At 37.5% G+C, this 14,449-nt stretch overlaps 1 protein-coding gene across 2 annotated transcripts in view; it reads right to left on the reverse strand.

Annotated features, from left to right (window-relative positions):
- The window catches only part of LOC149588479 (uncharacterized), a 92,391-nt gene that overhangs the window by 15,351 nt on the left and 62,591 nt on the right, over positions 1 to 14,449 (reverse strand). For both annotated transcript variants that reach the window (XM_089862732.1, XM_089862731.1), the window contains 6 exons: positions 14,133 to 14,179; positions 9,626 to 9,880; positions 9,419 to 9,534; positions 9,160 to 9,207; positions 6,034 to 6,118; positions 1,756 to 2,486 (listed from right to left, as the gene is read on the reverse strand). In XM_089862732.1, the coding sequence (XP_089718858.1) occupies positions 1,756 to 2,486; positions 6,034 to 6,118; positions 9,160 to 9,207; positions 9,419 to 9,534; positions 9,626 to 9,880; positions 14,133 to 14,179 (1,282 nt within the window). The remainder of the gene's footprint in view (positions 1 to 1,755; positions 2,487 to 6,033; positions 6,119 to 9,159; positions 9,208 to 9,418; positions 9,535 to 9,625; positions 9,881 to 14,132; positions 14,180 to 14,449) is intronic.

Raw genomic sequence — 14,449 nt, forward strand, 5'->3', positions numbered from 1 at the left:
ATTTATGGAGGCGTTTAGTTATATCAATCTCTCTGCATGCTTGAACATTTTATTAGTATCCGTTAGTTTATCGTAGATAAAGTAAGTTGGATAAGGAATTTCAAGTATTTATCTTTAAACACTTAAGAAATTTAGTAAAGATTAATATTTACGCTGTCGTAGAAAAATTCCGCAATTTTGCATCGCGTATCCAGAGAGAATCAACAAAATAGGAGTAGAATATATTTCCCAAAAATCTAATAATAGGCTAGCTAATTAAACAATTCTTTAAAATAATAAATTGGGGCGGAGAAAAAGGATAAAGCTACTTAATTTCTACTCCTACACTGATTATTCTCTATTGGACAGAAAACTATAGTTCCGCAGACCGCACCAGACTTTGATTAGGCCTGGCGTTACGCAATTTATATAACCGTTCCACAAGAGATACCTTCAGGTATTCCAAAGTATTATTATCTTTACATTATAAAGTAAAAACACTTCTATTATCTTTGAAAGAATAGAGGTACAAAATATTCCCCGAGGGGGAGGAAGAAGGGGTTAAAAACGATCAAAATAATAGATGGAATTTCCATTTTCAACTCCCACACTGAAATAGGATGACTATGGAAAAAAAGAATCCAATAGACTGGGATTCCAAATATAACTAACCATGGACGGTTTGGTTTGATTTGCTTTCAAAACGTTACCCGGCTTTTTCAGTGGCTTTGTTTTAAACAACAAAATTAATAATAGCTCGAATACTTTCGCTTAAAATTAACGACCTCCAAATAAAAAACAAAGGTTCCAAAATTAAAATTCCCTAGATAGGATGAAAAACAAATGTTTTTTTAAACTAAAGTGAAGAAGTAGATTATGATTCGAGGTTATCAAATTCACAACTGGTTTTATACGCGTTGTAAGCATAGACATTAATTTAAGGGTCTAGAAATTAAATGCCTACTTTACGTTAATATACTTCTGTTTTACCCATAAAAGTTTCGCGCGTTTATAAACCGGTTTAAAATTAGGGGAAAATTAAAGATAGAATTAATTATAATTTTTTTTTGGAATTGACAAATTGCTATTTAAAATTTTATCAAGGTTATAACGGACTACCTTATTGTATAGTCAATCGCAACCTTAGAAGGACGCAACAATTTACGACTTGGAACAAACATTAAAGGTAACATTTTATGGCCAAAATAAACCAGCCCTCGAGTATAATAAAATTATCCAAAAATAAATAAATAATAAAAAATATATTAAATAAAAGAAAATTAATAAATTTTATTTTATTTTTCAAGCTTTTTGATTGTATAATTAAATAATTAATAATAAAGCTTTGGTGGGGGTGCTATTTTTATCCTTTTACATTGAATGAGGGGACAAAAAAAGACCGGATAATTATTTAAATATTCACAAATTAAAAATGGTACATGAGCGACGCGGAAAAATTAATCTTAAAAATTTGACGGCGGAAAATGTTCAGAAAATATTTAATTTCAAATTTTGAAATATTTAGAGGTCAGTTTGTTTATTGTAACCACAAAAAAAAAACACAAACACTGAGCACGTACAATGGGGTGGGTTAATTAGTTTAATTAAATTAAATTAATAAGTCCTAAATTGTCATTCTTTGGAATCTAAGAAATTCCGCCCGCTTAATCAGAGTTGAGATTTCGCCGCGAATTTCATTTTTATTTTTTAATTTTACGTCGCGTAAATGATTGATTATTTATCACCGCTATAGTCTAATAGATCTGAAAGACTCACCGTTAAACTCCGAAACTTTCCTAGCACTCCGCTCTTGGACCTCCTTTCCATCACTGTCGAAGAAGTGACATAATCCGTTGAATTATTTCCATCCAAAGAATTGTTGGAATTACAACTCGTATCTTGGTGCTGTTGCTGTTGCGAGTTAACGTTAGTAAGTAGTCCTTCTTCTCCCGCACTGAGAACGGATAAGGAACGTTCTCCTAGACCGGGGGGAGAATCTTGACGATACCCGGACAACGCGGTACCGTTTTCCGTCATAGTTTCCGCGACGGTAGAGTCTCCATCTAGCGGAGTCGTTCGATCCAGCACACACTCCTCTTCCGTCGCGGCGGATAAACTACACATAATATTACCGCACTCGCCGCTACAAGGTTCGCGCGTTTCGCCCGAACTAGACAGACGTTGTCCGAGCGTTACTTGAGTCCTAGCGAGAATGGTGGCCGCGAATTCCTCTTGGGTGAAAGTTCTAGGGGGTGTCCCCCGTTCGAGGGCACCCGCGTTACGACGAGGGGTTCCTAAGGTGGCCGAACTATAATGGGGCAGTTTTTGAAGCGGGGGATTGGGGGAATGATGACGCAACGATAGACGTTCCAAGAGTTCAGACGGTTCATTGTGACCCCCACCACCACCTCCCAGCGCCGCCGCGCTACTGGCCGCGTGATGCGAAGCGACATCGTGATGACCTTCTTCGACTAATGAGGAATCCAAACGAGGAATGTTGATTTGGTCTGAACATACAAAAGATTGTAAAATAAAATTAAATTAAATTAACTTCGTACGAAAACAATTTAATTTTTTCCTAACAAAATTTTATTAAGTTCTTTTCTTAAACACTTTGATGGATCAATAAGGATGGACTTTCAAAGAAGTTATTAAAACCTTTCTTTGGCCGCGACTGTCCTTCAAACTGGAAGAAGCCTGCCCCCCCCCCGAGGGGTAAAAAAATTGAATTCTGTCCTATCCATCTTTCCTTCTCTTTTCGGATGTCCAGGCAAACTGGCAAAGTAAACTCATAACAACCAAAGAGAGAGCGAATTTTATATAGAGAGCGGAACACCGATAACTCTTTAGAAATATCTTCTCTCATAAGAAAAGCCCACGATAACCTGTCCGAAAAATACCACCTAAGATACCAATTTCGGTATTTGAAGATAGTTAAAAGTAATTGGCTTTCCAAGTCGATTTTTCTTGCCATATTCTTTAAATCGTCCTTGAATTTTGTTATTAAAATTCCCTGGAATTTAGGCAAGGTTCCAATAAAAATATAGTACCGCCAAAATTTAATAAATGCAAGTTTTTTCAAACAGAACGCGGGGAATATCCATTTCTCTTTAGGACAGTATTTTTCCATCTATTACAGTATAAAATTAAAACTAAAAAACTGTATTATAAAGCCAACGAGAGAAAATTCTCAAGAAAAATACTAAAAACGTCGCGTGTCATAAAAAATGTGTCCACTTTTTTTTCCCCTCCAAAAAAGGGACAAGATTTTCCTCTTTGTTTCAAGAGTTGATCTCAGTGGGGGTAACATAAAATAACAAAGTACAGTCTACCATTTCTTCCAGTCTAGGATCCAGCCATACTTAAAAGAAAATAAAGTTCCAACGCCAAGAGTAACTCTCCCCCCAAGAAAACACAATAACGTTTGGTCGTTAAATAAGAGATTTTCTAGAGAATTCATCCATTCCTCCTAGTCTAGCTTCTTGGCCTTTCTAACATAACGATAATAGACTTAGCTTCTTAATACCTCTCCCGGTTAAGGCCAGCCAAACCACCACCACAATTTGAAATTGATAGAAAGAATCCCGGAAAGACCTTATTACTTATTTGTATTTTCATTTCTTTAACGTTTCCTCTTATTCTTAGAAAAAGGTATCACGACATACTTTTCAAAAAGACAACGTGTCTCTGCTGGGAGATACGACCTATTTGAACAGACCATATTTAGTCGGTATTTGGCGAGACGGCAGCTACTTGGACCTGGAGCGAGCGAGAGAGCCATTAAGAGTTTGATTTCACTTGGCGTTAAAAGAAGGGTTAGAGAGCGTATCGACCCGGACAGACCCCGAAGGAACAGAGAGAGAGATTTGGTCAATTCGGAGTCCATAGTTTGGCCAGACGAACCCAAAGCCCTCTTCCCTTAATTAATGACGTTCAACCCCCAGCTGTCAGTTTCGTGTTCCGTCACGCTAACAAAGTTGAGTGGAGAAGACTTATCCCGAGAGTTCCCTCGTTCCAAGCCCAATATTCACTGGCAGAGAACCACCAGTACACGTAAAACCCGTCCACAGGTATAGGGTCACCTATGTAGAAAATTGGCGTTTGGGACGAACCTTCAAGATCGATTTCTTATCAATATTTTTCCGCCCTGGTAATTTAAAAAGGCATACATACTCTCACTGAGATTCTAAGCTAACATAGTCGAACCTATGGATGATACCTAACATTAATTGTTAAATAAAAAAAATCACGATAATACGTTAAGAAGTACCCCCTAACTGTTATTATATTTCTTTAGTGGATGTGCCTTACCAGTGTGAAGTGAAAATACCACTGAACATGGGTTACTTTTTACTATCATACCATTATGATAGGCCGTCGAAGAACTACTTGTGAAGCTATTTCCCCTCCAGGGGTTTGTGTACTGTACACGCAATATAAACCTAAATGTATACCTTCAAAGATACACTGACGAAACGTAACGGTACATCATCTAATTCATATTGATTTTGTACTCGCGAAAGTGTCTGGAAGATGTCTACCCTCCCCCATTTTCATCCCCCTCCTCTTCCCCCTTTAGGCTTTAAATATTCGATACTCAACTTTTACTTCCTTGGGACTCGGTAGAAAGAAGAAATCACTGCAAAGTTTAAGGGTGGTGTTTTAGGGCCCATGGAAGGTCGGTCGGTATAATATTAATACGACAAGGTGTAGGCTATGCTGCCGCGTAGGTGTTTTGATCGTTCACGTATGAATGAATAATGGCAAACCATATCACTATACCACCGCGTGCTAGGCTGTAATAAGGGCGTATGTCGATCGTCGGACAACGCCCATTTTCAGCCCTAATTCCCAATTGGCGTATTTACATCTACATCAAGGGATTCGTTTTAATTATTGTCAATACTAATTAGAAAAATGCGTGGGTCTACTCTTATTACTTTATTATTATTATAAAGAACAATATTGACGATAATAGGTACCGATGACGTCAAAATAGACCACGTGACACACGATCAAGGCAAAATCTCATAATGGATCTTATAATAACCCAAGAAGGGTTAGGAAAATTTGGATTTTCGCTTTAGACTTACAACAGAGCTCGTGATTCCAAAAATAAAGGTTGAAAGAATAGGTTCCTAACTAAAAAATTAGTATATTATCCATTAGGGAGCTTTTGCGCGCATTAAGTACTAAATTAGCGGATGGGGTAGGGGAGGGAGAGGGGGGGGGTAGAGGTTTCGTGGCTTCATTAATGAACCCTTTGGTTTAGCCACTCCATACCAGTACTCTTTAAGGTCAAATAAATGAGGCGACGATGAGAGGAAACGCATTCGCCAAGGCCTATTTTAATTAGAAAAGTAGAAAACTATGCGAAAACTTTGCCCTAGGAAGGAAGGAGAGAGAAAGGAATACGAGTCGCGCAACGGAATTAAAAACAACTTCCTCTCTCTCCCTCAGAATAATCTCCAATAATTAAACTTGTTTAGATTCAAGGTTTGTTTTTAGGGTAAACGACAAACGCAAAACAAATCTACATAAACAATAATTTTAAAATGTTTCGTGAGAGTAATTAACTTAATATTTAAATTGATTTTCTAATTACCGCAATGAATTTATCCATATTTTAATTTCCGCGTGCAATTATAAAACGATAAAGTTGGGTTATCCCTAAAATTCCTCAAAATTGAGAACAATGCCAAGTTCAGGAGCGGGGCAACTCGGCACTCGCCGAGAGAGAGAGAATTTACGATTAGAGATAGAGAGAGGGTGCATTTAGAGGACCTAATTCGAAAGGGAGTTCATCGCCCTTTCAAATTAATTAATGAACTCCCAGCCAATCAATTAATTTTGGTACCCATTAACTATTATATAAAGGATTAAACAAATCCAGCCAGGATTAAGAAAATTGGTATAAAATCAAATGATTAGTACTACCTTTCCATTTTAACCAATGCCGTACATTAAATCTAGATAATTCAGTGGACACGCGAGAGTGGTCAAGAATTTAAAATTTAGGCAAATGTTTCTTAAAACGATTATTTAAATAAATACCTGGATAAAAAATGGAGGACGGTTTCGGTTGAGTTTTTCTTCCGCCAGGACCCCATAATCCACCGCGAGTCAATTCGGCAATCACCTGATCAAATGATAAAATTAATTAATCAGTTAATCATCAATTAAAATATAAATAAATAAAATAATAGTAGATGTAGGAATAAACCTTGAATAAAACTGATACTGATAAAAGCCACATACATATACAATTTCCAAATCAATGTTTACGAAATACCATAAAAGTATTATGTTTTATAACATATTATTTTGCAGAAACATCACGACACAGATCATATTTAAAAAACCTAAGTAATATAAAATAAACTTTCCAAATTTTGAACATAACAATATACATAAAATATTAATTGAACTTATATTTAATTTAAATAAATTTTGGACCATTATAGAAATAAGTTTCTAATGACTCATAAGGTTATTCATGAAATAAAGCTGTTATTATTATTAATTTTCAGGACAAATTTCGTAAAAAGAAAACTCAACAAACCTTTTTCAAATCTTGCACATCCATATCACAAACTGAAAAAACTAATTCGCGTAACACTTATTTACCATACAATTTCGCGTTCAAATATCCAAGTTCATAAAAGCGAGCATCTTCACGACTTTGCGCTGCTCGTAACGCAGAAGCTATTAAACCCCGAAAAATTGGAGAGCCTTTTAGAGCGGCGTGGGTGGACAACTCCTTAATAATATTATCAAAACACAAAGAAAACTCGCGCGCTAAGACGAAACTTCTTCAGCTTTCAACGACACACAACGCTCAAGAACCAAACGCTCGACTAACAATGATTAAAATCGCGGAGGCCTTTTCCTGAGATAGGGGGGGAAGCTGTTAAAAAACTCAACAACGAGTTGTCCAATCAAACATTCGATAACAAATAATCAGTGATAAGAAATTTCAACATAAAGACCGACTACACCGACTTTTAACTTCATAGAGCGGCGATGGCGGTGCTATTATGAATTTTTAAAAAAGCACCTGCTATTTTGGAATTAAAATAAAATGGGGGAAAGCAAAGCACGATTTCACGTGTACATCACATTCCCTTTAAACTTATATTGTTTATTCCAGGATTTACCGGATGTTCGGTTTGGGAATTTTGTTGTGGAAAAGATTTTTCGTTTGGCCCAGGCGAGGAATTAAGGGGGAGTGAAATTTTAAAATTCATTGGAGGGAGACCGCCGCGTTTGAATTTCACCCCCCCCAGGTATATATTAAAAAAAATTAACCGTGGGAATGACGCACGAATCACCTGACATAATTGCATCCCTCAATCGTCGAAATAATCATATCTTAGAACTACAGACAAACCAGATCCCTCCCCTCCTCTCCCCTCAAGCCAACCCGAGGGTTTCTTATGTAGATTACCTAGAAACAGGATGAACAGACTTGACTTAAAGACAATAGATACGGTAGTATCATTGTGACGTCATTTGGTGGTGGTGGTACGAAGATACTTGAAAATACTGACCTTATTCTCTTCCGGAATTGAATTGCCCCCCCCCACCCCAACCGCCTCCTATAGATAATAAATACCCTTGAGCCCTTGAGAAGCGCCTATTATTTGTTTTATGATAGGCTAAATAAAATTTGGCGCTCTAAATTATGATATATTGAACTTATCTTTAAAAAGCCATAACTTTTGTTCTAAAATAGATAGATATAAGAGAACCGGAAGTACCACGAGATAGTAGACATTTCATAGAATATATCTTTTAAATATGATGAACGCGGTTATTGAAATAATGTACCCATAATCGAACTTTGAACTTTACGTATAAACGGCCATAATATAATAATTTCGTCTAATATAGACTGAGAAAATTCATTAATACCGCAGCCCGGGGAAGTAGACGATTAATAGACTAAAATAGGCATTCCGTAGACCAACTATAACAATGGGACAAAGTTCACGGACGGAAACCACTGGTGGAGAATGAGGAACGTATTAAACGTATCTATCTTTATAATCTAATGACTTATTGAACGATCCAAGGTTATAATCGTGATAAATCGACAACTGACCCCACTGACCCGACCAAGAGTACGTCAGAGACCTCCCCCCCCCCCTCCTGTTGCCACCCTCCTCGGTTATTGTTCATGGAGGGCAAAAATTGAAGGTTTTCTCGCGACTATTAACCTCTCTCTGATGGTGGCGAGGGTATCAACGCCTTATTAAATCATGGTGTCAAGTGTGTCCTGGCCAAAGCCTTAGCAACGCGTAAAGGAGGGGGGGGGGGACACAATGGGAGGGCGTTGAGCGATGGAAAGACGCGGCAAAGCTCGATACTATTCGGTACCATAATGGTAATGGATTCTTTCTAGCGTATCCTTCAAAAGTGTGTACATGGGGAACGAACACTAGGCTCAACGACACGCTTCGATTCCTAAGTTAAACCACCTCCAATAAGCCGTGTAGAGGGTACGGAGAGACCAAATATTTTAAATACTTTCAAAATAAAAAGATTTATAGACTATAGTCTAAAATTTAAGGTATTTCCGTCGTCTGCTATAACCACTTTTCTCGAAATTAAATATTTTAAAACATTCTGGTTTACACCTTAAAAAAATCGTACGCGTGGTTGATTTTCATTTCATATCTCTACTTATTTCATACAAATACATAATTATTTCTCACAAAACAATTACCACAAAAACGTCTTAGGGTAGGCCTTAATCTTGAAACTTAAATCTCAGGCCACTTCCCTTCCCCGGCAACGCCATCGACTTAAAAATTTACTAAAAACACCTACCGGAACTGCGTAATTGGCGAAAAATAGACCTATACCGTAATTGGGTTTTTCCCCTTTTTAAATTCTTTTTGAAATTCGATCCTAAACATTCTGAAATTTCCTAGTGGCTCGTTATCGATTGATTCTCCTTATGCAAAAATAAAAAAAAACCGTCTGGAAGTCAAGTGGAGCGTATTGTTCCAATCGATTAGGCATCGCGTTATTGGAAAATTTAGGCTCGCTTTAACTCCCCCCCCCCACGCCAACTATGGTAGGAAACTCCGCCCCCTCCCCCCAAATAAAAATAAAATCGCAAAAGAGCTTATCAGACACATACAAGAATTTTTTTTACAAAATGTTTTAACTTACTTCGGGATATTTACGTTCTTTGGCCAATTCCGCTTGACGATTGCGAATCTGTAAAAATGCGCGAATAAAGATTGATCAATAAGTCTGGCTGCTAACGAGGAGTAGGATAAACCAATCCCATCCCCAGCACAGAAACCACAAAAATCAGCTAAGTTTATCACTCCAATTAACACCGAGGGACGTTAAGTAAACAAGTAAAGAAAAAGGAATGACAAACGTACGAAGAGAATAATAAATTGGCGGGCGGGTTTTAGCTTACCTTTTGCACGGCTTCCTCCATGGTCAGATATCCGTCTCGGACCATCCTGAGCAATTGTACCCTTTCCTCGTCTCCCACCAGAGGTTCGCTAATCTCGGCATGTTGATAACCGCGAACTAAACCCCGAAAGCCAAAAGCGTATGTACGGCAAAAAAATCAATAAGGGTCCGTCCCTTGACCAGAAGATAAATATAATATACTACTGACCATTAGTGTCTCCAGGGGCGGTCGTATGGTGGTGACCGCCTCCCAATTTCAGCGTGAACCCGTAATTCGAAGCTTTGCTAATTTGGGACGATGACCCTTTATGCTTGGGTGACAGGGTCTTGTCCTTTTTACTGCCCAGGCTACGGAATAGTTTGCCCAATCCACCGCCGCCCACGCCGGACAGTACGCCTGACGTCACGCCCGAACGATGTTTCTTGGAATGTTCCCCCAAATTCTCTCCGTTCTCTCGAACTTCTGTTCGTCCAAAAAAGTCAAAAATGAATTAAGGAAATAATAATAATAAAAAGTTTCCATTTTGAATCTCTGTCCTTTCGAAGGGGGTCTTAAGGATTCTAAATTTTATTTATTTACCTTTGGGGCCCCGTGAATGGGCACCTCCACGTTTAATCGGTAGACAAAGGGACATGATTGCGGTTATCGCGAGTAAAATCGGCGTGACCCGTTACACCAGCTCTCTAAAAGTCGAATAAAACCTCACCTTTTCTCTCACCATCTCCTGATGAGAATCTGCTCCAATCTCCTCTATCAAATACGAGGTCCATAAAAAAACGTGGTCATCCTAAAGGCTAAACGACAACTCATCCTGAGTTCCTGACATCATAGGAAACCTTCCTGGAAAGCTCAACCCTGACCCGCCTTACCGGCACTTTAAGCTAAGCTTGCTAAGGTACGTCAGGGCGTTGCCCTCTTAGCGTGATAAGCGTGACCTATGACCCCTCCTAGTCAAGAGTCGACTTCAATCAATTTATACTATAAACCCCCTAGAAACATCAAAAGCGACTCCCCAGTTTAAAAAGAAAAAAATATCGACCCGACAAAGCGTAATTTCTGACAAAATACTTTCAAATTAAGTATAAAAAATTTTGATACCAGAGCTCGGAGATGGCTTCAACAAACAAGTAGTTCCATTAAAGACGGACGGCAAAACAAGATGATAGACATCCATTGAAGTACACCTATTCTCCGCGTTTTCTCGTGGATTTATATATAACCATCCCATTGTGTTAACTTTGGTCCTATAATTAATATCCTCTTTTTGGAAAACCCTGCAAACCCTCAACACTTTACTTCGAATAATGGGCTTCGATAGTTAAGTAAATACTACGGGGAGATATGACATGTTTCTAGGCAAATAGCAATGTTTACGAACAAGGGTTTCGTGTTAAAAGACAGTTTGCTCTATGGGTTTGGTCGGGGTGGAGTGCCAAAGAGTCAGTAGAGAGTCTAGGCCAAGTGAAGACAGAACCCACCCCGAGGCAGGGAGACAGAGAGAGAGATATGTATATGAATCGCTTTAATGTAGGCAAACACACGCCCAATCGAACGCGAGCGTTTAGAAATTAATGGACTCGGTTTCCAAAATCGAATTGAATGAATTTTTTAAAATAAACATTCCCCAACTTCTCTCAAACTTTCGCAGACCCCTGGCAAAACTGTTACGTATAAAACCCATAATCAAGTCAATTATTCGACTAACTTGACCACACCAAAACAATTATTCGAAACGATTAAATTTTAATTAAACGAATTGGTTTAGGGTTTAAGAGATAAGGATGTTATCGCGCGGGTTAATTAATGTATGGTACCTGTTCCAATTGACAAGAGAGGTCCTTACTAAATTACAAGCCCAAAATTATATAGATTACGAATAATTTACCGTGATTAAGTGAATAACATCAATTTAGATTGGGAGAGAGAGCTTTACAAATTAACGCTTTGGGCCGATAACCAAATTGCCAAATTTCTACGCTGCATCCATTAAATTGACATGACTAAATCCAGACAAAGGCAATTTAACTTAATTATAATCAAGTAACTAAATAATATTACAATTGTATTAATAAACTAAATTACGCTTCTGGAATTTTAATTATTTAACGTTATAAAAAATATTCTGATTAAGTTAAGTTGTTCAGTGAATAGAAGGTAATAGAGTAATATGAATTATGAAATATACTGCCTTTCTAACCGCCCTGCCTTCCACTCTATTACCTCTTCAATAACGAACGAGATATAACTAAAAACTGCGGAGTATTGGAGATAGTCGCGCCACCTACATTTCAAATTCCGAACTATTTTTCAATATTTAAAATTGTAATTAAAAATTAATAAATAATACATTACGAGGCACTGTAAATTAATAAAACACTCGCTGAAACCAGCTTTTAAATGCAAATTAAAATTATTTACGCGGAACCAATCGATATATCGAATTTTCCACTTCATCGCGACCAAAAACGGGGGTACAACTTTGTCGACTCGCCAAGCATCTCAAAGACTATGAGAGAGGGACACGGATTCTGGGATGAAAGTACTTACTTTGATGTCTGACTAATAATGACGTACGAAACGTTTTTCCCACGAGTATGATGTCGCGAGCAAACACGTTTTATTAGCATAAATCTTCGTGTGTGTAGAAAAAGATTAACGACCAAAAATCTTAAGCCTAATTAGGGTCTAACAATTAAAACGGGGGGAATATTCATTAATTAAGTTCCCCCGTGGCTCTCTCTCTCCCTTATACAATCCTCCTCAAACTCATTTGCTTAATTAGAATATTAAAAACTTAATAAATAAAAAATGACTTCAGTGTGGTCCTAACATTTTTAAACGTAATATGACCAGATGGCCCAGCCAATTTGTCAATCTTGTATTAATCTTCTTCTAATTAATATTCTAATTACAATTTTTTAAACAAAGTGTAGGGAGAAATATCTCCGGGGAAAATTCAATATTCAATAGAGAAATAAATACATTCAGGATATTAATATTGATAAAGGGACAATTACCGAAAGGTATTATTAGCTTCGGTTAAAAATGTACACATATAGACCTATATATATGGGAAAACCAAGCTAATTAACTTTTGGCGGGAAAAATAGGGGCGCGTGAGGGCTTGGAAGATTCGTTTTCCCGCCTAAATGCATTTGATATAAGCCAAGCTCTTCCTCTTTTCCCGTTTGAGTTATGGCGGGAAGTTTTGGTATAGAGCCGCCCGCGAGAATTAAGAAGCACGAGCGAGAAGCCGCCAAGTTACTGCCAAGGAGGTTCAAAATATATATATTCCTTGAAAAATGAATCTCCAGTCACCATGTTAAAAAAATACATTTTTTTCAACATAGCCCGAAACAAGGCGGCCAAGAGAGACAAATTAAAACGCCCCGTAATTCTAACGTCTTTCTAAATGCGATTTCCTAAAATTGCTCATGCATCCGCATAGATACGTGGAGAAAATGGGTACACAATTATTCCTAGTAGACATATTTATCCCTATAGTATAATCACTTTGAAAAACTCGAAAACCTCCAATTTTCCCACGGTTTAAAAAGGTGATAGGTAACGAAATAGAGATTTATTCTTTGGGGCAGCGAAATCTCATTTTTCACAGTTCGCGGCCGGCTTATTACCGGCCCTATCGGTATATAAAAACCCGCGCCAAAATGTAATATATATTAAAAAATAGCCCCCCTCCACCCCCAAAAAATAATAATATGACAAATTTTTCAAACCTTGTCTCGGAGGTCCTAATAAAAACCTTAAAAGGCATTTTTCAACTGATGATTACGGATGGAGAGAGTTTCTTAGTTTATAAAGTAATTTAACTGTAAGGGGGTCAGAGGTCAAGTGATTCAAATATCGGTGCGATTGAAATTCGAACCCTAGTCTAGCCCGGGATAGCTACCAATAAATTTATTAAAGGGGGTATTCTCGCTTTGAAGTTCGAAAGTTTTCTTTTCCATTTATCGATAAAAGAATCGATCTTTAGCTTACACGAAAGAAGAAAGGAATAATCGATTAAGGGCCGAGCAATAATCGATTCGAACGATTCGATAATATAAAGGGAATAAAAAAATATATAGAAAATAGGATAATACATTTAAAAAACAATTTCCTTTAAACTAAAATGTTTAATATCGATCCGCAGTTTGAAAGAATCGTTTGGGATGGCGCCACGATGGAAAAATAAGGAAAGAAAAAAAAATCGATAGGAAATAATCGAATTGAATCGAGAGAAAATGAAGCGAAAACGAAAAACTATAACGAGTTCGTTTCACCCTGAGAATACGGTACTATCAAAGTCGGTGTGGTCGCCTTGACTACTCAGGAACGCGGGTCACGATCTTGGGTTTCCAAAAATGCCACTTTCTAAACGATCCGGGTTCAACGCCTCTATCGTGATTACCACCACCGCTTTTGATTAACGACAATTTTTTCGGGCCCCCAACATATAATAAGAACCCATCACGCGTCACCACCACAGATTCCGCGCTACTAAAAATCAACGCAAAATTCAGTGGTCAAATTCCGTGATCTAGTTAAAAGAGTATAAAGTAATTCTAACAAGGCCGCTGTATTTGACCACGCAAAACCAAAAACGGGGCCAACTTCGGATTGTCAAAAGGCTCCGATGAAAGAAGAGAGATTCGAGATGGAGTAGATTTTAGGCTAAATTATTCTTAAAAGAAATGAAGAAATATTGACTTACCAGTAGGACACGGTTCGTACAATAATTTTGATTTTGGACTGACACACCTGAAATAGAGAAAAAACACGAATTAAAAATTAGAAAATAAAAATATAAGTTTTTCCATTAAATTTCAAGCACTAAAATACCCAAGAGACTAATGGAGCGACATCAAAGTTAAGTATCATCAACTCAATGCTTTTTCCAACCTTTAATGTTTTCATGTTTGTTTTCTTACCGGGGGGGAAGAGAGGGGGGAATATTTTTCTTTACGACGTAACGTGTTTCCTTTGAGATGGACAACATCTTACCGAAAAAGAAAAATTCTTTTAACGCGT

The sequence above is a fragment of the Phalangium opilio genome, unplaced genomic scaffold, assembly GCF_054372755.1.
Source record: "Phalangium opilio isolate 3A_F unplaced genomic scaffold, DU_Popi_V2 ptg000650l_1, whole genome shotgun sequence".
Taxonomy (NCBI): domain Eukaryota; kingdom Metazoa; phylum Arthropoda; class Arachnida; order Opiliones; family Phalangiidae; genus Phalangium; species Phalangium opilio.